General features: G+C 40.5%; 1 protein-coding gene across 4 annotated transcripts in view; it reads right to left on the reverse strand.

Moving 5' to 3' along the window:
- Nucleotides 1-12,717: 12,717 nt before the first annotated feature.
- PRTFDC1 (phosphoribosyl transferase domain containing 1) overlaps nucleotides 12,718-24,257 on the reverse strand; it is a 104,806-nt gene continuing 93,266 nt past the window's right edge. For 3 of the 4 annotated variants that reach the window (XM_063781505.1, XM_507700.8, XM_016962789.4), the window contains 5 exons: nucleotides 22,508-22,525; nucleotides 21,033-21,115; nucleotides 19,435-19,481; nucleotides 15,491-15,567; nucleotides 12,718-13,993 (listed from right to left, as the gene is read on the reverse strand). In XM_063781505.1, the coding sequence (XP_063637575.1) occupies nucleotides 13,946-13,993; nucleotides 15,491-15,567; nucleotides 19,435-19,481; nucleotides 21,033-21,115; nucleotides 22,508-22,525 (273 nt within the window). In that variant the 3' untranslated portion in view covers nucleotides 12,718-13,945. Of the gene's footprint in view, nucleotides 13,994-15,490; nucleotides 15,568-19,434; nucleotides 19,482-21,032; nucleotides 21,986-22,507; nucleotides 22,526-24,257 lie in introns of all 4 variants that reach the window. The other variant, XR_010146828.1, reaches the window with a different exon arrangement.

Consider the following 24,257-nt stretch of genomic DNA (forward strand, 5'->3'; position numbering starts at 1 on the left):
ATGAGATAGACGGCAACACAATAGTGGGGGATTTCAACACTCCACTGACAGCACTAGACAGATCATTGAGACAGAAATTCAGCAAAGAAACAATAGACTTAAACTACACTCTGGAACAAATGGACCTAACAGATACTTACAAAACATTCTACCCGAGAACTACAGAGCATATATTCTTCTCATCAGCTCATAGGACATTCTCCAAGACAGACCACGTGACAGGCCACAAAACAAGTCTCAGTAAATTTAAAAATGTCGAAATCATATCAAGTATCTTTTCAGACCACAGTGGAATAAACTAGAAACCAACTACCAAAGGATCCCTCAAAGGCATACAAATACATGGAAATTAAATGATCTGCTCCTGAATGTTTTGGGGGTTAATAATGAAATCAAGGTGGAAATTTTAAAATTCCTTGAAATGAATGAAAATAGAGACACAAGTTATCAAAACCTCTGGGATACAGCGAAAGCAGTGCTAAGAGGAAAGTTTAAGCGCTAAATGCCTACATCAAAAAGTCTTAAAGATCACACATTGATAACCTAATGTCATGCCTCAAGGGACTAGAGAAAAAAGAACAAACTAAATCCAAAGCTAGCAGAAGAAAAGAGATAACAAAGATCAGAGCAGAACTAAATGAAATTGAAACAATAACAACAAAAAATACCAAATACCAATGAAACAAAAAGCTGGTTCTTTGAAAAGATAAACAAAATTGATAGGCTATTAGCTAGATTAACTAAGAAGAAGATTCAAATAAAGTCAATTAGAAATGAAACTGGAGACATTACACCTGACACCACAGAAATACAAAAGGTAATTTGGGACTACTATAAATACCTCTATGCACACAAACTAGAAAGTCTAGAGGAAATGAAAAAATTCCTAAAAACATAACCCTTCTAAATTAATCAAGAAGAAATAGAAACCCTGAGCAGACCAATAACAAGCAGCAAAATTGAATCAGAAAAAAAAGCCCAGCTGAATTCTACCAGACATTCAAAGAAGAATTGATGCCAGTCCTACTGAAACTATTCCAAAAGATTGAGAAAGAGGGAATCCTTCCTAATTCATTCTGTGAAGCCAGTATCACCCTGATACCAAATCCAGGAAAGAACATAACAACAAAAAAAAGAAAACTACAGACCAATATTCCTGATAAATACAGATGCAAATATCCTTAACAAAATACTAGCTAACAGAATCCAACAGCACATCAAAAAGATAATACGCCACGATCAAGTGGCTTTTATCCCAGGAATGCATGGATGGTTTAACATACAGAAGTCAATAAATGTGATACATCATATAAATACAATTAAAAACAAAAAACCATATAATCATTTCAATAGATGCAGAAAAAGCGTATGATAAAACCCAGCCTCCCTTTATGATAAAAACACTCAAAAAACTAGGCATAGAAGAGACTTACCTCAAAATGATAAACATCATATATGACAAACCCACAGCTAACATCATACTGTATAGGAAAAAGTTGAAAGCATTCCCCAAGAACTGGAACAAGACAAGGATGCCCACATTCACCACTTCTATTCAACGTTGTACTGGAAGTCTTAGCCAGAGCAATCAGGCAAAAGAAAGAAATAAAGGGAGCCCAAACTGGAAAAGAGGAAGTCAAACTCTTGCTGTTCATCAATGATATAATCACATACTTAGAAAACAGTAAGGACTCCTCCAAAAGACTCCTAGATTTGATAAACAAATTCAGTAAAGTCTCAAGTTACAAAATCAACGTACACAAATCAGTAGCACTACTATACACCAACAGTGACCAACCTGAGAATCAAATTAAGAACTAACCTTACTTTTGCAAGAATGCCCCTTATTTAAAAAGTCAAAAAACAATAGATGTTGTCATGTGAAATAGATGTGGTGAAAAGGGAACACTTTTTTTTTTGAGACAGAGTCTCACTCTATTGCCCAGGCTGGAGTGCGGTGGCATGATCTTGGCTCACTGCAACCCTCGCCTCCTGAGCTCAAGCAATCCTCCCACCTTAGCCTCCCAAGTAGCTGGGACCACAGGCATGCACCACCACACCAGCTAATTTTGTGTATTTTGGGTAGAGATGGGGTTTCACCATGTTGCCCAGGCTGGTTTCAAACTCCTGAGCTCAAGTGATCCACCTGCCTCAGCCTCCCAAAGTACTGGGTTTACAGTCATGAGCCACCGTACCTGGCAATAGCTAATTACATTTTTTTTTTTTTTTTTTTTTTAGTAGAGATGAGGTCTCACTACGCTGTCCAAGCTGGTTTTGAACTCCTGGGCTCAAGTGATCCTCTTGCCTCAACCTCCTAAAGTGCTAGGATGACAGGCATGAGCCACTGTGCCTGGCCTCTACTTTCTTAAAGTGAAATCTGTAGTTACTTGTTTAAAATCTTTCTTTTTTTTTCCTAATATAGGTGTTTAATGCTATACAGCTTCTTTAAGTATTACTTTAGCTGTATCTACAAATTTTGACATGTTTTATTTCATTTTCATTTAATTAAAAATACTTTATTTCCCCTTTCATCTCGTTTCACCCATAGCTTATTTAGAACTCTATTATTTAGTTTCTTTTTCTAATTTTTTCAGAAATAATTCTTTCTGTTATGAATTATCTAATTTTATTCCCTGTGGTCAGAGAATATATTTGGTATAAATTCCTTAACAATTTTTGAGACTTGTTTGACTTCATAGAATATGGTATATCTTGGTAAATGTTCCACGTGCCCTTGAAAAGAATGTGTATTCTGTTATTGTTGAATAGTGAGTGCTAAAAATATTTATCAGATCACATTGATCTATAGTGTTATTCGAGTCTACTGTGTCCTTACTGATGTTAGTGTTTTATATAAGGGACTTGAGCATCTCCAGATTTTGGTGTCCTCGAGGATCCTGGAATCAATCCCCTGCAGATACTGAAGGATGACTTTATACTTTAATCTGGTATCATTTTTCCTTCTGCTTAAAGAACTTTCTTTAACATTTTGTAATGCAAGTCTGCTGCTGATGAAGTATTTCAGCTTTTGTGTTTCTGGAAACATCTTTATTTCACCTCCATATAGAATTGTAGGTTGACAGATTTTGTTTTCAGTACTTAAAGATGTACTCATTCTCTTCTGTGGGTTTTTAAAATTTTTTTTACACTTGGATTCATTGAACTTGGGTTTATAGTTTTCATCAAATATGAAAAATTTTTGGCCATAATTTATTCAAATATATTTTCTGAGCCATCATCTTTTTCCTGTTCTTGGGAATTTCAACTGTACAGATATTAAGCCACTTAGAGCTCATGATGCTCTGTTAATTAAAAAAATATTTTTCTCTGTATGTTTCATTTTAGACTGCCTTCTTTTGTTATGTTTTAAAGTTCATGAATCTTTTCTTCTACAAAGTCTAATCTAGCAGTCATCCCATCTGGTGTATTTTTCAAATCAAACACTGTTTTTACTCTGGAAGTATGATTTGGGTCCTTAAAAATGTATATTTTATATCTCCACTTAACTTTAAAAATTTTAAATATCTGGAACACTTTTAGCAGATGTTTTAATAGTTTTAATAACCATGTTTGCTAAATCTTTTTTTTTTTTTTTTTTTTTTTTTTGAGACTGAGTCCCGCTGTCTCCCAGGCTGAAGTGCAGTGGCACATCTTGGCTCACTGCAGCCTCCACCTCCTGGTTCAAGCAATTCTCCTGCCTCAGCCTCCCGAGTAGCTGGGACTACAGGTATGGGTCACCACACCTGGCTAATTTTTGTAATTTTAGTAGAGATGGGGTTTTGCCATGTTGGCCAGACTGGCCTCAAACTCCTGGCCTCAAGTGATCCACCTGCTTTTGCCTCCCATATTGCTTTGATTACAGGTGTGAAGTGCTGTGCCCGGCCCTGCCATGGGTGTTTCTATCAGACTGCCACAGTGCATAGATCCTAGACTTTCTCTCCATTTCTTGCACTTCACAAGGCAATAAAAATAAAATCTCAGATTTGAGTCCTCTGAGATACAATACTGGATGCAAGACAATGAACAAGTAATGCGTTCACTTATTGAAGAGAAAGGACACGGAGCTTAGAATTTTATATTGATATGGTTTAGATTTGTGTTCCCGCCCAAATCTCATGTCGAATTGTAATCCCCAATGTTGGAGGAGGTGCCTGGTGGGAGGTGATTGGATCATGGAGGCCGATTTCCTTCTTGCTGTACTTGTGATAGTAAGAGAGTTCTCATGAAATCTGGTTGTTTGAAAGTGTGTAGCACCTCCCCCTTCTCTCTCTTTCTCCTGCTCGGGCCATGTGAGACGTGCCTACTTCCTCTTCACCTTCTGCCATGATTGTAAGTTTCCTGAGGCCTCCCCAGCCATGTTTCCTGAACAGCCTACAGAACTGTGAGTCAATGAGACCTGTTTTCTTTATAAATTACCCAGTCTCAGGGAGTTCTTTATGGCAATGTGATAAAAGACTAATACATATATCCAGTAAAGATTTCATTCAAATATGAGAATACAATAAAAATATTCTCAGGCATACAAAAGTCTTAGAACATTCATCATAGGAAGACCACATTGGAAATATGCTTGAAGGAAGTATTCATATATGCAGTCATGCACCACATAATGAAAATTCAGTCAATAAACCACATGTGTAATGAGGTCCCATAAGATTATATTATCATTATTTTTTCTGTTCCCTTTCTATCTTTAGATACATAAACACCACTACATTACAATTGCCTACAGCACTCAGTACAGTGAAACTACTGTACAGGTTTGTAGTTTAAGAGCAGTAGGCTATTATATGGCCTAGGTATGTGACAGGCTATACCATCTAGGTTTGTGTAAGTTCACTCTATGATGTTCAAACAATGAGGAAATCATCACAACAACGCATTTCTCAGAATGTATTCCTGTTGTTAAGCATTGAACCACTGCTTATAAATACTTATCATTTTTATTGCTATGTGATAAAAAAGTTGGAAGATCACTGTTTTAATGGTTTCTAATATTTATCCCCATTTTGCCGGATCCATATTTTATTAATTAGGGCTTTCTAGTATTTTTCTTGTACACTTATGCAGTGACAATCTGTATTGTATTGTTCTTTCAATAGTAAATGGTTTTATATTTGTCCTTAATGAACGTCATCCCTTTTTTCCTTCCTGATTCCACTCTTATAAGGGTCTTCTAGAATTCTGATCCTGTTCCTTTAGATTGCTGAATGACTACAGGATTATCTGTATTAAAATCATTTGGAGAAGATTAAGGGATTGTTAAAAATGTAGGTTTTCACCTAGTCCTGCTGAATCTACACCTCTAGGGATAGGTTCAAGTAATTTATATTTATTTGTCTCCCAGGTGATTGGTAAACATTAGAAGCTTGAGAATTCTGTTCTAAGTGCCGTCTTTCTGGAATGTTTTCTCATTCCATCAACCATTTCTCCAGTTCTCTGGATACCAAGTGGATGTCCAAGAATTTAATTCAGTTCTAACACTAACTACCTGGAGTTAGCATCAGACTCCAGAGGTTTAAAAGCTCGATTCCCTAAGACTGCCTCCACTCCAGAGACCAGTTGCAAGTATCAGGTCCCCAGGTAACCCACACTTCTGTTCAACTTGGCTACAAATCTGTGGGTTCCCACCTGCCCTGAGTTTCCATAATTTGCTAGAACATCTCACAGAACTCAGGAAAATGTTTTTTTTTTATTAAAGAAAAAGAAAGATAGGTTATTAAAGATATGAATCAAGGCACGCCACCTTCCCTTCACGGCACTGTGTTCACCAACCTAGAAGCTCTCTGAATTTTCTTGTCCAAGAGTTTTTATAAAGGTCAATCTCTCGCCCCCAGCCTCCTCTCTGGAGCTCAGCGGGAGGGTCTGAAACTTCCAACCCTTGAATCACTTGGTCCTTCTGGTGACCAACTCCATCCTAAAATCATAAGGGGTTTCTTACAAGTAACAAAAGATGCTCTTATCACTCAGGACATTTCAAGTGTTTCAGGAGCCCTGTGCCAGGGACTGTGGACAAAGACCAAATATATTTCCTATTATACCATAGCATTCTTTCTTATCCTCATCTGAATGTCATCTATACATCTGTCTATACACTTTCTATGGGTTTATTAGTCTGTTTTCACACTGCTATAAAGAACTACCTGCCTGAGACTGGGTAATTTATAAAGACAAGAGGCTTAATTGACTGACAGCTCCACATGCTGTACAGGGGGCATAGCTGGGAGGCCTCAGGAAACTTACATTCATGGCAGAAGGCAAAGGAGAAACAAGCACGTCTTCAGGTGGCCGAGAGAGAAGGAGAGGGGAGAGGTGCTATGCACTTTCAAGCAACCAGATCTCGTGAGAACCCTATTGCGAGACAGCACGAGGGGGATGGTGCTAAACCATTAGAAATCACCCCCATGATCCAATCACCTCCCACCTCCAACATTAGGAATTACAATTCAACATGAGATTTGGGTGGGGACACAGAGCAAAACCAGCTGTACATGACGCTTAGTCCTGTGTGGTGAAGTGAGTACTAACTCAGCAGCCCAATAGAATTAGCTCAATTTCTGGCTTTGAAAAAAGCTGTGTGACCCTGAGTAAGTGATTCAATCTCTCTGACACTTACTTATCTCTAAAATGGAGATGCCAATTCCTATCTCAACATTTTGTGCTAAGTATTAGATTAAGAGTTATTAAGTTTTCAGGCTGGGCACGGTGGCTCATGCCTGTAATCCCAGCATTTTTGGAGGCTGAGGCGGGAGGATTTCCTGAGCTCAGGGGTTTGAGACCAGATTGGGCAACATAGGGAGACCTCATCTCCACTAATTTTTTTTCTAAAAATTAGCCAGGGTGGTGGTGTACACCTGTGGTCCTGGCTACTCGAGAGGCTAAGGTGGGAGGATGGCTTGAGATTGGCTAGGAGGTTGAGAATGCAGTGAGCTATGATCACGCCACTGCACTCCAGCCTGGGTGACAGAGTGAGACCCTGTCTCAAAAGAAAAAAAAAGGGTTGTTGTTAAGTTTTTGTACAGGGCATGATCCACAGAAGTTGCAACCAAATTGCTCATGAAATGTCAACAAGCTTGAGGGCCTAGGCTTGAATCTTTCACAATATGCTTTGCTATGCTCAGGACAGATCTCTTTTGAGTACAACTATAAAGATTTGTGCAGTCACCCAGTAGCTATGTAGTGTCAGTTACTTTCTCAGGCAATGATGAATATTCTTCACAGGGCACAACCTTGTTAAAATAAAGATAAGACAGATTACATACATTTCTTTTTTCAGTCAACCAATTCTGCCACTCAATATTAGAAGATTAGATAAATCAGAGCAATTTTCATTGTAAAACCATGTTGTTAGTTGTCAATCTTTTGTTTTAAAAATATTTATTAATTGATTTGAGGATTACTGGATTACTGTTTCCAGGTATAACATTATTTATATATAATATATATAATATATTATATATAATATATTATATATAATATTAATAAAATATATATAATATATAATATATATTATATATAATATATATTTTATTAAGATATATTATATATAATATATATTATATATTATATATATTAATATATAATATATAATATATTTTATTAATATATATTATATATAATATATATTTTATTAATATATATTATATATAATATATATTTTATTAATATATAATATATAATATATATTTTATTAATATATATTATATATAATATATATTTTATTAATATATAATATATAATATATATTTTATTAATATATATTATATATAATATATATTTTATTAATATATATTATATATAATATATATTTTATTAATATATATTATATATAATATATATTATATTAATATATATTATATATAATATATATTTTATATATAATATATATTATATATAATATATATAATATAATATATATTATATAATATATATTATATAGGGTTCAGTTCACCCAGTTATATTTATTGTATTTAAGGAACCTCCACCCTGGATTAGTTTCTTGGCCAAATTATTATGCAATTTCTTTCTATAAATATAGAACTGTTACTAAAATTTTAGTATGAGTTCACACTAATAGAATCCTTGACGAGCAAAATCTATTTTTCTAAACTTTTTTATACTGCAAACTTAAGCCATTTAGAAATAAATCTGCTCTTTCTTTTCTTTGAGACAAAGTTCTACTCTGTCACCCAGGCTGGAGTGCAGTGGCACGATCTCGGCTCACTGCAACCTCCACCTCCTAGGTTCAAGCTATTCTTCTGCCTCAGCCTCCTGAGTGGCTGGGATTACAGGCACATGCCACCTCACATGGCTAATTTTTAGTAGAGATGGGGGTTTTGACATGTTGGCCAGGCTGGTCTCGAACTCCTGACCTCAGGTGATCTGTCCTTCTTGGCCTTCCAAAGTGCTGGGATTACAGGCATGAGCCACCACGCCTGGCCTAAATCTGCTCTTTCAATGTCTTCATAATCTATTCCAAACACTATCAGTAAGCAAATATGTATGTGCGCACACTGTCTGGTGTTCTTTTTGTCATCTTCTAGATAGTATTCTGGAATTCTTTAACATCTATAAAAGCAGACTTGTTTTCATAATTATACATTATGACCACTGAATAATCAACTCATTTAGTAATCTTATTAATAGAAAATGTGCAGGGCTTTGGGAGGCCAGGGTGGGAGGATCACTTCAGGCCAGAAGTTGGAGACCAGCCTTGGCAACTTAGTGAGACCCCATCTCTATGCAAAATAAAAATAATAATTTTTTAAAAAAGAAAATGTGCAGGGCACATAACTTTTCCGTGGCAGATTGTATTTTCTATAGATCACCACCAATATACATCTTATCCCACTTGATCTTCTTACAATATGATGCTGCTGTTCTTCCATCAAATGATGACAGTCTGTGTTCTCTCCCTTTGAACCCAGGCAAATCTTTGTAACTGCTTTGACTAACAGAATATGGCAGAAGTGAGCCTGCTATGTAAAAGGCAATATGGCTTCCATCTCCTTCTTCTCTCTGTCTCCCTCCACTTTGGAACCCAACCACCACGTGGTGGGGAAGCCCAGACCACATGGAGAGGCCACATGTTAGGGTTCCAACTGACAGCCTCAGCTAAGGTTCCAGCTAACAGCTAACATTAACCACTAGACAAAAACAAGCCTTCAGACTAGAGCTTTCCATAATGGAAACGTTCTATGTCTTCACTGTCCAATATGGTTCGTAACTTACTACCACATGAGGCCATCGAGCAGTTCCAACATAGCTAGTGTGAACGAGGAAGTAAATTTTAAATTTTATTTGACTTTAATTAATTTAAATAACCACATAATTGCTGCCACATTGTGCAGTTCAGCTTCTCTTGGTTGCAGCCGTCAGCCTTGGAGTCTTCCATCTGAAGTACCAGACATGACTGAGCAAAAACAAACTACCTCCAGTATGTCTTCTCTGTATTCCTCTTTTTTTTTTTTTTTTTTTATGAGACGGAGTCTTGCTCTGTCACCCAGGCTGGAGTGCAGTGGCACAATCTCAGCTCCCTGTAGCCTCTGCCTCCTGGTTCAAGTGATTCTCCTGCCTCAGCCTCCTGAGTAGCTGGGAATACAGGCATGGGCCACCATGCCCAGCTCATTCTTGTATTTTTAGTAGAGATGGGGTTTCACCACGTTGGCCAGGATGGTCTCGATCTCCTGACCTCGTGATCCACCCGCCTTGGCCTCCCAAAGTGTTGGGATTACAGGCGTGAGCCACCACATCCAGCCTCCTAACTCTTGTAAACCATTAAAGAGAGTAACTAATTATTGTTGATTTAAACTACTCAGTTTTGGAATGATCTGTTAACAAAACAATCAACAACATTTATTTATTTATTTACTATTTTTTAGAGACAGGGTCTTGCTCTGTTGCCCAGGCTGGAGTGCAATGATGTGATCATAGCTCACTGCAGCCTCAAACTCCTGGGGTCAAGCAATCCTCCCACCTCAGCCCCCTGAAGCTGAGACTACAGGTACGTGCCACCACCCCTGGATAACTATATATATATTTTTTATATTTTTGTAGATATAGGGTCTTGCTATGTTGCCCAGGTTGGTCTTAAACTCCTGGCCTCAAGTGATTATCCCACCTCAGCTTCCCAAAGACAGGCGTGAGCCACCCCAACCCCCACCCCCCATCAACAAGGAATACACTTTCTCTGGTTTATGTGGCTGTTCTCTACAGCAAATAAAAACTCGCAAGTCTCTTGCATCTTCCCGCCCCCCACCCCGAGGTGAGTTCACAGGAATCTCCCATCTTTAAAAAGCCTTCTGGCTATGATTGTATATGTCTTCTTCTCTTCACAGCCAGGCTTCTTGAGTGACCTTCACACCTTCCTCACTCACAGCTTACTTTCTACTCAACCCTCACTAGGCTCTGGACACAAAGAAGGTCACAGTAACATTAGTTCAGGCTTCTTTCTCCCTCTTGGGCAGTGTAGGGCTTCAGCGCCCCACCCTGTCTTAAAAAGCCACTCCCTTCTGGCTGAGAAATTGCAAAAACCTATCTCTTCTGAGAGGACTAGAAAGAGACTCTCTTTTTAGGAAAAGGCACCTCTTCCTCAGGGCTGATGCAGTCGTGAGCCAGGGTCCACGGGTTGGCAAGTGGAGTGTGGGCTCTCCTTGGTTTGATGTCTTTGTGAGGGCACCAGCAGTGCGTGCTGCACAACCTGATGCTGTAGCTGGGTTCCTGGGGTGCTCTGAGCTTTCTGGAACTTGTCCATCAACATTCCTCTCATGTGGGCTCTGGTCTCCTTGCGGATGTCTGTGGCTCATGACGCTTCTGGAGGGTGGCATCTTGGGAAGCGCCCATTCCAGTCCACAGTGCTTCCCAAATTGCAGAGCCCTTGGGGTGCTAGCACGGAGCTACTTTCCTGCTTCTTCCCACCCCAAAGCTTCCCCGTGCTCCTCAATGAAATGTGAAGAACAGCTGGCCTGTCAGCTCCACTATGCAGCACAAAGATAACCATGAATGCAGCTCTTTAGGCTGGTGTCTTAGTCTTCCTCTTTGCACCGGGCTCAGAAGCCATCATGGGTGTATGACTGGCCAAGAAATAATGCAGCCCTCTCCATGCACACCCTCTCCCTATTTCTGCACACCTCCCCTCAGCAGCGTGCAAAGGCCCCTCTTGAGATCCCCTTCTTCCCTTCCTGAAACTGGCTTGTTGTTAGCTCTCAATTGTCATCTTGGGATCCAAAGGAGCTTCACGATTGCAAAGTCAGTAAAACTCCCAAATGCTAAGTTTGCCCAAATTAGTCAGATAACTGGGTGGAGAGCGTGGTTTGGGGTTTCAACTTCCTAGAACACACTACCTCTATGACAAAAGGGAGGGCATATTTCCATGACACCCGGTCTCTGGACGTGGAATAGCCTGCTTTTTCTCTCCATTGGGAAGACACAAGTTGATTTCACAGAAGGCTGAGCAAATGCCTGACTGTGCTCTGAAAGGCTGTTTTCACAGTCTCAGAAGGCCTGAAACATGGCAAGCCATCTTATACGTGAAGATTAAACAAGGTATGTCGGGATTTGACTATTTGCCATTTACATCTAGGGGGTCCGTGGGTCAAAAATGAGTACATTCCAGTCCCTGTAAGAAAGGACCAATTTATAATGAGGGGTTCTAATTTGTTTGGAAAATCCCGAAGTATTACTAATTATGTTGATTATAACTGATTCCAAACTTCCCAGTGAAATACACACACACGTGTGCACACACACACACACACATACACACACGCACACGCACACACACATACACACACGCACACATACACATTTTCCCCCTTACAAATCAGCTTTGGAACACTAAATTAATAATGGATTTGTTATTAATCAAGTAATAAGTTTTGCATTTTTGGTTTAGAGTGAATAAACTCGGTGATGTTAACTAGACATGAGTTTTGCAAGAGAAAAGGAAATACTATTTTTCCCAAGATGACTTTCTTGGATATCACTGTCAAAATATTGTCTGGTAGGAAAAAATTGCAAGCATGATTAAACTTCTTGCATATTTAGTGAATTTTCAGCATTAACTATATAAGTCCTCACAATCTTGTGAGGTAGATCAATCTCCTTTCTAATTTGAACAAACAGACTGTCCTCAGAAAGGATACTGATGCTTACTAAAATTCAACGTTTTTAAGAAAACATTTTCATATTGCATACTTATGGATAATTTTACACTTAAAACCAAATGTGTGCCTGGATTTTTCTAGGTCCTCTGACATAAACATGGCATTGTGAAAAAAAAGCTATATTCAGAGTGTTAATTTTGATATTTCAAGAAATTCGTCAGTCAGACACAATTATAAATCTAAGCTTGGGTACCAATGCTTCTGTGAAACAAAGCTAGAAGAGATTCCTTTTGCAGACTTATCCCTTGGGATATTTGGGTGTGGCTTGTTTTCTTCTCTGACCGAAACAAAGATATGCAGGAAAATCTTCTTTTACAACTAAAATTCCTTGTTCTCACAAACGAGCTTGAGGAAAAAAAAAAAAGCAGCAGATCTAGCCCAGCTTAATCATTTGCTTCTACTAGTGCATATATTGGATTTAATCCAAGTTAACAAAAATAAAGCCGCAGGATAGATACATGCAGTCGTATATTTAAGCTACTGACTCACATACATGTTAATGTCTGAAAGTATTTAAAAAATATGGAGGCGGAAGAAAAACAGTAAGAAGTGATAAAACATAACAAGTTTTCTTATTCTTTATTAGTTTAAAGGAAGCTAGAACCTAATAACAATACGCCACATACGGTTCAGAACCAAACAAAAGCTGCTTAGTTATTTATTTTGCATTTGCATTTTGTAGGAAGTGAGAAAAAAACAGCTCTATTGGGACTCAAGTTTATTTTCAATTAAAATCCCCATAAATTAGGAAATGTCTCATAAAACGGAGAATTTGGAAAAAAATGTTATTCAGAAAAAAACTTTCTTGAGTGTGCTTGTTTCCTGTAGCACCTTGGATTTTGTGATCAGTCTTTTAAAGATTTTTTTTTAAAAATTCAACCTCTGTCTTCACATTTAGGACAGGGCATAACAGTGTCTTGTCCTTTCATGCAAATAAGAGGAAAAATTTATACTTGCTTAGTTTCGAGCATTGAAAGCACTCGCCCCTAATTCTGCCATTTGCTCATGTCCCACATGAATAAAAGGATACAGCTTAGAAACCAGGGCCTTGCTGCTATTGTATTTTTTTCTAATTAAAATTCAGAGTATTAAACACAGTTGAGTACATCCATGCATACATGACATACCGTCATCACATACCGGAAGCTCCAGTCAAGAGCCCCGAGCAAAGCTCGTTTCATAACATCATTAAGATTCATTGTACACTGCGTTTCAGAAAGGCTTTGTCAAAGCAGATAATAATGGCCTGTCAGAAATGCACAAACAGAAATTTATATTAAATTGTCCTTTCCCTCCTTTTAAAATATGGGAATCTATTAATAGCTGCATTCCCGGTATACGGGACTCAAGGCTTCAGTTAAAAAAAAGTCCCCAGCTTCTTAATATTGTAAGCTTATTACCAAAATAAGAGTACAAAAAGTTAAGTGAAAAATATTTGAGTAACTAGGTGGGGGTATTCCTGGGAATACTAATCAAATATAATGACTGTATCAAAACAAAGGAAGGCGGAGCTCAGGAGTGTGAAGGTAGATAGCATTGCTGAGTCACAAGGCGGAGTGTTTAATTTGGAACAAGTCAAATAAAAGCACTGCTTTCTTTTCCTTAGGAACCTTTGATACTCTTTATATTAACCTCAGAAAAGAAAGCTCTCTCATTTGAACATTTTTTTCTTTTATATCCTGGAGTGAAGATGCCTGAGGGGACAAACTTGACAGCTGGCTTCCCAAGTACAGGCGTAAATATGATGCTATCTGGGACTTTAGTGGTGAGAATTCATGTCTTTAGACTCGATATTTTTCTTTACCGTGCTCATTGATGACGCATATGTGCTGAAACAATAAAGGATTTAAACGCATCAGTTTCTTAACAAAATATGAGACACAGAAAAGGTGATGCAGTAATAACCGAATGCCATCCTGTAATTGGCTATTGATCATTTAAATAGAAATGTGTGTATTTATATGTGTGGGTAAAATCTAAAGAGACCCATTCAAATGCTTGACAAAAGGTCCTTTGTGGTTTTAGTTTGGAGATTCCTATTCTGAATCCGGCTCCCCAGGTCCCTAAAACCCAGAAATGCTGAGGGAGCAGTATGTTTAGCCCTGCTAGAAACAGAAGTCTCCTACTGGTAAGATGACAACTGCTTGGGTGAATGGAGAAATAACAGTGGCAAGCACAACATGGGCTCTTATTCAACCCTTTTTGGGCAACAAGCAAAAGGTTAGGAATATTTTGATTGAAAGCAACAGAAATGGGGCCAGGCTAATGTAAGCAAAAAAGGAGGATTTGGATGGGCTCAGTGGCCCCTGTCTGTAATCCCAGTACTTTGGGAGGCTGAGGTGGGAGCATGATTTGAAGCCAGGAGTTCAAGACCAGCCTGGACAGCATACCAAGACTCCATCTCTACAAAAAGTAAAAATATTAGCTAGGCATAGTGGCGTGTGCCTGTAGTCCCAGCTACTCAGGAGGCTGAGGCGGGAGGATCGCTTGAGCCTGGGAGTTCAAGGCTGCAGTGAGCTATGATTGCGTCACTGCACTCTAGCCTAGGTGAGACTGTGGAGTGAGACCCTGTGTCTTTAAAGAGGGGGGAGGGGGAATTTATTGGTGGAATACTGGGGTAGCTCTCAGAATCCAAGGATGAGCTGGGCAATGAAGCAACTAGAAGGCAGGAACAAGGGCAGCTCCAGAGACTTTCACCCATGGTGCTATGGATACTCTCTGGGGGCACTGCTATCCTAGTGGTTGAAGTCTGAACACACTCAGTCTCTGCGACTTTTGGTTTAAATTTCTAATTCCCAGGACAGAGAGACTGATTGGTCCACTTTGGGTAAGTTGTCTACCTCTAGATAATGCAGTGTTGGTCAGGGTCACACAGCTGGGGTCCACACTGGGGGTCCACGTCTGTGTGGTGAGATCATTTCCCCCAAAGAGGGAAGAGTTATGAGCTGCATGCCACTGTAATTGAAACCTGCTAGAGTTCAAGCACTGACACAAACCAGTGTATAGAATATTGGCTATTGTTATGGCTGGTTGGGCACAGTCAATGACTATGGAGAAGAATCAGTGTCAAACCATAGTTCTGCTTTTAGCTTCCTATTTCTTTAGTACAAAATAGAGATAATCATAATTTGCCTCTATCATCCTGATGCCTACCCTGCAGAATAGTAGTGGGAGTTAATTGGGAGTATGGATGCAATGTGCTCACTATACTCCTGACATAGAAGATACTCAATCAATAGCAGACATCACTAACACACATTCAATACTTTTTTAAATTGTTAAGTTCTTATAAAAAGGGCGGTTAGGGATTTGCATGCAAGACTTACATTCAGATCTCTGAAGTATTCATTGTAATCTAAGGCATATCCCACCACAAATAAGTTTGGAATCTCAAATCCAGCATCTTAGCAGACAGAGAAAGAGAAAAAAAAAAGGAACAAAATTTAGATTATATAAGTGCAAGTCACCATATGCTGCTGTCGCCACTCAAACTTGAGGACCTTTCATTGAGGCAGGAGGGAGTGAGAAATGGTGAGCAATGCACAGGATGAGCCCAAGAGGGACCTGGACCCGAAGGACTACTCGGGAGGAAGGAGGCAAGGCAAACAAGCCAACCTACAAGGAAGAATGACTGATCTAGCATACAGAGTTGAGAAAGGGCTCAGGAAGCCTGGTGCATAACAAGAAATATGCATAATTGAGTCACGTGGCCCTGGTGTTCTAAAGCAAGCAGTATGCAGTGATACGATGCCAAAGGAAACACTCTCAACAACACAAAGGAAAGTTCAAGCAGAAGGCGTTACGACGCTGCATTATGTGAACAGGTGCACGGGCCACAGCAACTAGAAAGCAATTCTCCCGCTGTACTCAGTGTCTTGGCTGTTTAAAGGGCTGGAAAGCAAAAGCCAGGACACAAGATGAAAGGCAACGGAATTGTTCAACTTGAGGAAGAGAATGTGGAGGTTGCATTAATGCTGGTCTTTGGGTTCATGATGCAGAGGATATTAATGAGCTCCCTATTGAGGGCAGAATGAGAGGAAATGGATTTAAGCACGGTGCAAGGTACTGAAGATTCATTGAAAAGATGATGATTTTTTGTCAGAAAGGATTCTTTTTTTTTTTTCTGAGACTGAGTCTCGCGATCTTGGCTTACAGCAACCTCCACCTCCAGGGTTCAAGCCATTCTCCTGCCTCAGTTTCCCGAGTAGCTGGGAAGACAGACGTGTGCTACCATGCCGGGCTAATTTTTGTAGTTTTAGTAGAGATGGGGTTTCACCATGTTGGCCAGGCCAGTCTCGAACTCTTGACCTCAAGTGATCCATCCGCCTCAGTCTCCCAGAGTGCTGGGATTACAGGCATGGGCCACTGAACCTGGCTATTTTTTGAGAAAGGGTCTCACTCTGTCGTTCAGGCGTGTGATCATGGCTCACGGCAGCCTCTACCTCCACAGGCTCAGGAGATCCTCTCACCTCAGCCTCCTGAGTAGCTGGGACTACAGGCATGCAAAACTACGCCTGGCTAATACTTATTGGAGAGAATTCTTAAGGAACAGACAATAGCTCTCCTTCTTCAGAAGTCTTGAAACAGAATAAAGGTGCACTGGTCCAATGATTTTCAAACTTGTTTCAGTGTTTTGGAATCTTACGAGTTTGTTTATTACAGTATTATAGATGAGAGATTTATTTGCTTACTTTTAATGGAACTGTACTTGGGTACAGCCAGTGGGCTTATAGCCTGGGCAAAGTCATCTCCACAGTGACTATGACCAACGATGCTTTCACAAGAAGAAAACAACTGGTTCATGCTCATAGAAAGTACTGGAGGTACTTATTTTCTAGGGGGTTACATTATGGAGTCCCTTGCTAGGAAAATAATTACTAGAGGTGAGGGACTTATTTTCTAGGGGGTTGCATTATGGAGTCCCTTGCTAGGAAGCCTGCTTGATTCCTCCAAACTGCAGAGTTTCTTGAAAAAAAGAATAAGAGAAGAGAAGCAAGAGCAGAAGAGGTCAGAAGTTACATTGAGGAGAAAAGAAAGAATCAATCAGGAGAAAGGAACGCAAAGTACAAAGCCTCATAAATCCAGAGAGAAAGAAGGAACAGAGATTCTGAGCTAGCTAAAAGAATATGAAGCCGGGTGTGCACCTGCAGTCCCAGCTATTCAAGAGGCTGAGGCAGGAAGATCAATCGAGGCCAGGAGTTCGAGACCAGCCTAGGCAACAAAGTGAGATCCCATCTCAAAAAGAAAAAAAAAGGTAGGGTGCAGTGGCTCATGCCTGTAATCCCAGCACTTTGAGAGGCTTAGGTGGGTGGATCACCTGAGGTCAGGAGTCCAAGACCAGCCTGGCCAACATGGTGGAACGCCATCTCTACTAAAAATACAAAAATTAGCCAGGTGTGGTGGTACCTGTAGTCCTAGCTACTTGGGAGGCTGAGGCAGGAGAATCACTTGAACCTGAGAGGCAGAGGTTGCAGTGAGCCAAGATCACGCCACTGCACTGGGTGACAGAGTCAGATTCCGTCTCTAATAATAATAATAATAATAATAATAATAATAATATGAGCAAATCCCAAGAAACCCTGTTTGTAACCAGGGTTGTAATAATGACTTTATAGGGAGCAATGCAATCCTTCCATTAGGCAGGGCAACTCACAGTGGGAAAATGAGAGCCCAAAGCCTATTTAGAAGGCCAAAACTTGAGATGTCATAGAATAAAAGGATGATGGATCAGCAGGACAATCATGAATCAGAGTGACCTATCCTTAGCTGGTAAATGCAGGCAGCTCCTACACTTACATTTGCAGTAGCAGATGTTACTTGCAGATGTAGTGGAAGAGTCAGGGCAGTGACTGAAACCAGATTGCCTGGGCTTAATATTGGCCTGACACTCATGGCTACATGACTTTGGCAAGCTATTTAAGCTTGCTGTGCTCAATTTCCTCATCTGTAAAATAGGTACAACAACAGCTCCTACCTTTAGAGAGCTATTGTGTGGATGAAATGAGCTAATCTCTGTATAGCTCTTAGAATAGTGCATGGCACATCACGACCTCTTCCTAGTGTTAGCTGCTATTATTTTATTGCTGTTATTATAAGTGATATAAGAGATTTCTCATTAATTGGATATGTTTGAAGTGAATGTTTTTCAACTTCAGTTAAAATCTTATCTATACACTGAGTATCCTGTACTATTTCCTTAGACAATTTCTGCTTAGTAACCACATGCAACCTTGACTACATCCAGATTATACCTTTGATAATAGTAATAGATGAGAACATGCGATTGGGTCTCTCTGCCCAGAACTGACACGGTCCAGAGTTAACACATCCAGCACAGGCGTGAAACTTGTTTTCAGAATGTAGAGTCACTGGCTAAATGTCGCTGGCATGTCACCCATCCATACTGCACTTCTCTTTCACTAATGTTTGTTCAGCTTGCTGAAGAGAACTGTAGCCAAATTATCCCAGGAGCTTTGGAGCAAATGTAAGTTATAAAAATCAAGCTGAAGTCTGCCTATGCAAGTTAAAAAAAATCGCCTCTAGTGTTAGAATAATAAATAATCAGGCTGCGTGTTTATCCTTCCTGGTGTTAGAACTAGGCTTATTATGGGGAGAAGGGAGGAGAGTGTCCTAGATGAGGAAGCCCTACAGAACACACATCTGAAGTCAAGTGTGAAGATGGTATCTAGAGATACCTGCTCTGCTAATTCTCTGTGTTACGGAGCTTTGGTTTGGAGGTGAAGGGGAGCTGTCTTAGATTTCCCCTTCTGTGCGTTACAATTCAGGCTTGCTAAAGGTCACCATTGTGCGTTGTCTGGTAATAGTTCCGGACGATGGCATAAGAATCCCTCTAAACCTCCATAGCACCTCTCCTTGTCTGACTGGTGAGAATAGAGGCCAAGGCGGGGATCCTATGTGTCTGAGTCAGTCCAGCGGGATCAGGTCTTCCTCTACTCCCCGAAACTTTTCAGCTGACTTCTCTGTAGTTAAGGTGCTGTGTGAAACATACAAATAAAAATACCCAATGCACGGAACAGAGTTCCTGTGAAAGATGCAAATTAGAACATTGAAGACCCTCATTTTAAAGGGTTCTGTTTTCCCTATCAAGGTGGGGGAGATCATGAGGAATCCGTGGGACTATCAGCCCTACACAGTTTCAAATCCACATGCAATGCTGTCAAATAGGAAACCAAAGATTCTTAAACATAAAATGAAACACCATAAGCACAAAACAAACAAACAAACAAGCAAAAAACTAAAAAACACTTACAGTCAGGTCTAAAGCCGTCACTTCTGGATGTTCTCTTCACCAACAAACTACCATTAAAAAAGACATGCTTTAGTGAACCCAATCAAATCTCTATGAATTGTAAATAGAATCAAGCATCATTAAAAGATGTACTTGAAATACATATTTTGCTACTGTGGCACTACATAGATGGTTCTGGATAAAAAGAAGACAGCAGGTCAGGCACAGTGCTTACATCTGTAATCCCAGTGCTTTGGGAGGACAAGGTGGGAGGATCACTTGAGCCCAGAGGTTCAAGACCAGCCTGGGCAACATAGTGAGACCCCTGTCTCTACAAAAAATTAAAAAATTTAGCTGGGTGTGGTGGCACCTGCCTGTAGTCCCAGCTACTTGGGAGGCTGAGGTGGGAGGATTGTTGTAGCCCAGGAGTTGAAGGCTGCAGTGAGCCATGATTGCACTATTGCACTCCAGCCTAGGTGACAGAATGAGACCCTGTCTCAAAAAGTAGATAAAATATAAAAAAACTTTTTAAAAAGGTAGCTGTCAGCCAGGCACAGTAGCTCATGTTTGTAATTCCAGCACCTTGGGAGGCCAAACCACTTGAGCTCATAAGTTTGAGACCAGCCTGGCCAACATGGTGAAAACCCATCTTTAGTAAAAATACAAAAATTGGCTGGGCATGGTGGTACGCATCTGCAGTCTCAGCTACATGGGAGTCTGAAGCAAGAGAATCGCTCGAACCCGGGAGGCTGAAGTTGCAGTGAGCTGAGATTGTACCACTGCACTCCAGCCTGGGTGACAGAGCAAGACTCCGTCTCAAAAAAAAAAAAAAAAAGGGTAGCTGTCCTAGCTACTCAGGAGGCTGAGGTGGGAGGATCACTTGAGCCCAGAAGTTTGAGGCTGCAGTGAGTTACGATCACACTACTGCCCTCCAGCTTGGGCTGGGCGACAGAGCAAGACCCTGTCTCTTATTAAAGAAAAAAAAAAAAAGAAAAAAAAAAAAGGGCCGGGTGCAGTGGCTCATGCCTGTAATCCTAGCACTTTGGGAGGCTGAGGGAGGCAGATCACTTGAGGTCAGGAGTTCCAGACCAGCCTGGCCAACATGGTGAAACCCCATCTCTGCTAAAAATACAAAAAATTAGCTGGGTGCTGTGGCAGGCGCCTGTAGTCCCAGCTACTTGGGAAGCTGAGGCATCAGAATTGTTTGAACCCAGGGGGTGGAGGTTGCAGTGAGCCGAGATTGTGCTACTGCACTCCAGCCCAGCCTGGGCAACAGAGCAAGACTCTGTCTCAAAACAAACAAACAAAGAACAAAAAAAAAAAAAAATGAAGGGAGCGGAGCAATTGCACGGGGGCTCATCCAGCTGCTCCTGGAAACAGCTAATGGAGGCACAGTAAAGAGGAACTCAGAAACACGGCAAAGCACGTCTTCTTCCCTTACTTCTCCCAGGCTAGCAGTCAAGGGCTGTTTTTCAGTGTGGTCAAGCTGTAATACCCCAGGGGAAAAGGTCACTAGTTTGGAATATATTACACTCTTTGGAAAGAGCATCCTGTGTTAGCATCCCTTTTGGGCTTGCTTGGAAAACTAGAAATCACCATGCTATGAATGTCCAACTCACCTGGCTACCTTAATCATGTTGGGCTTGTATTTCTCTATATTGCTGAGTAGTGCTTTCATGGTCCTCCCAGTTCCGACAACATCCTTTGCAAAAAGGACAGATAAATTCAACAAAATGCATTTGAGCAGCACAATAGACTTTTCACCCAGGGAGATACTCCTGATTAATAATGCATCGTAATTAAAAATGCCATCCAATTTGGAGCCACAGTAGGAGGAAGAGTTGGTTATGTTTTATTTAGACAGCCACTTCTTTCTGGAAGCTGAGTTTTGGGGAATCTACTGGAGACTCTTTCCTCCTTGAATCCTTTAGCTGTGTTGAAAGGCCAAATTTAGTCTTTGGACAGCATGTAGGACTCCTCGTTGAGTACACTTGGACTGGTGTATGCACATTCAAGAACTAAATTTGGCCCTGAGGTTATGTAACACAATACAAGGCACATGAATTTTCATGGATATGTACATCTGAATACACTGAATGGATAAAAACCTCCCCCTTGTCCTCCCCCACTCAATGGGGGATTCTATGGCTGGGAAGTGAGAGGTGTCTGGACAGCAGCTGGTGACAGCCTGTGAATTCTGAGGGTCCACGGCTGCAGTGAGCTCGGGCTCATCTCTGCTGATGAGCTGCTGCACAATTAGAGGAGAATAGGCAGCGGCGATTTATTGTCCTAAGGACAGGAATCAGCTGTCATGAGCTGATTATCAAAACAACAGGTCTGAATGTAGCCAGGGTTGGGCAATTCATTTGGTTAGAGGGTCTACTCCATGGGTTATACTGAGCAAGAACTCCAGATGCACATGGCGCACACAGGCAATTGTGTAACAAAAGGTTGAAAACAGCTCCCCTGAATTTTTTGCTGTTTGATGAGACAAGCGTGCTCCTGAAGGAAACGTGGCCATTTGCTGTATTAGTCCACTACTGCCATAGGGATCCCACGTTCTCTTTTCTCTCTTTTTTAACAGAAAAACAAAAGTTAAAAAAAACGAAAAACGAAAAACAAAAAAACACAGCTTTCCCCATAGCTCGTCATTTTTAATTGATTGTGTTTATGATTTTGATGCTGAAAGTATTTGAGAATTCTTGAAATCATCAGAGGTCCTTAGCAAAGACACTGAATTCAGGGTAAACAGTTCTAACCTTGGTTTTACTGTGAAATGAATTTGGTTCAGTGAGCTAGTTTCCTCTTCTTTAAAGTTGTCTGGTTCACAAAGAAGTATAAGAATCAACACAGAGATATGTGGAACTGGATACACAAAAAGGATAAAGTTGTCCACAAATACTGTTGCAAAGCTTTTATTCTACATTATTTGAAATCAGGGATGCTATCTGGCCCCTATTCATTAAATTTGGAGAGCATGCACCCAGTGGGAGCTCAAGAAATCCTTGGTCAATTTGATAACAAGGTTTACCGTTTAAAACTCACCATTAGATTCTTTCAACCTCCAAGTATGGAAAAGGAAATGCCAGCTTACCTCAACAATGAGAACATTCTGAAATAAACAAAACCCATATTTTAGAATGTGATGCCAATCTGACTCACAGGATACATACACATTTTTTTGCTTATAGTTAGAATTTCACAATTTACTTAGACGGTCCTTCCCCATCCATCTAATTCAAAGGACTAGAGGTGATCTAGGTTTTCCAGATTCATTTTAACAGGTCCTCTGGAATTAGTTGGTGGTGCAATATTAGTATCTATATTTAGGTTAGAAGCAAGCTTATCTTAGACCTGTCTGACGAGCTCTCCATAAAGTCATCCCATTTCAGTAATTCTGCCAAGGGCCTCCCACCCCCAGCATTCCCTTGGGAGGCAAAGCCTGTTGAGAGTTTACCAGGAAAACAATGCAACATGAACTGCATTGCTAATGGAGACCGTGCTCGGTAAATGCATCATGGGTTCAGCTGTGACAGCCTTACTCTTGCACAGCCACCAAAATCCCTGGGGACTCAGGATTTCCTCTTGGATTGTCAACCTAGACGAAGAGGGTAGGCTAGAGAAAGGGCTGGGAGGTGCCTGGTCTGTATTTTTAGCGAGCTGGTTAGATTCTTTGCAACAAGCTCTCAAGGCATTCCTCTACCTCTCCCCTAAGAACACTGTGATATGGTTTGGATCTGTGTCCCTGCCCAAATCTCATGTTGAAATGTAATTCTCAGTGCTAGAGGCGGGGCCTGGTGGGAGGTGACTGGATCACGGGGGTGGGTCTCATGAATGGTTTAGCATCATCATGCCCCTTGGTGGTGTTGTATCTGGTTGTTTAAAGGTGTATGGCACCTCCCCCTCTTTCTCTTGCTCCATATCTGTCTCCAGACATCTGAAGTGCTGCTCTCCCTTTGCCTCTGCCATAATTTTTTTTTTGAAACAGGGTCCCACTCTGTCACCCAGGCTGGAGTGCAGTAGTGCGATCTCCGTTCACTGTAACCTCCGCTTCCCAGGTTCAATCGATTCTCCCGCCTCACCTTCCCACGTGGCTGGGATTATAGGTATGCACCACCACGCCTGGCTAATTTTTGTATTTTTAGTAGAGATGGAGTTTTACCATGTTAGCCAGGCTGGTCTCAAACTTCTGAGCTCAAGTGATCTGCCCTCCTTGGCCTTCCAAAGTGCTGGAATTACAGGCACGAGCCGCCACACCCAGCCACCTTCTGCCACAGTTTTAAGTTTCCTGAAGCCTCCCCAGAAGCAGAACAGATGCCAGCACCATGCTTCCTATACAGCCTGTGGAACTGTGAGCCAATTACACCTTTTCTCTTTATAAATTACCCAGTCTCAGGTATTTCTTTATGTCAGTGTGAGGAAGGACTAATACACGATGATTGTACTGCATTTTAGTTTCTTGTTTGATATCTGTCTTCCCCACTATATTCTAATCTCCATGAGGTGGGGATCATGTTTGTCTTGATTCCTACTGCATTGCCAGAAACTAGCATAATGCCTGCATATAAATGCTCAATAATTATTTGTTGAATAAAGCAATAATAACTGATTAAACGTATTACTGAGTTAAAACTGACTGATTAATTGGATTAGCAGTGACATGTTAATGCTGCCCCACCAAATTAAAATATGACTGTTAATATGCCATCCCAGTTTACTAAATGGTGAGACTATCCTTTCAACGTAATGGTGTTTTTCTTTCTTTAGATGATGTTTCATTTATCTCTATGATTTATACAATACTTTAAGAATCATGGCCTGGCACAGTGGCTCACGTCTGTAAT

This window comes from Pan troglodytes, chromosome 8 (genome assembly GCF_028858775.2).
Source record: "Pan troglodytes isolate AG18354 chromosome 8, NHGRI_mPanTro3-v2.0_pri, whole genome shotgun sequence".
NCBI lineage: Eukaryota > Metazoa > Chordata > Mammalia > Primates > Hominidae > Pan > Pan troglodytes.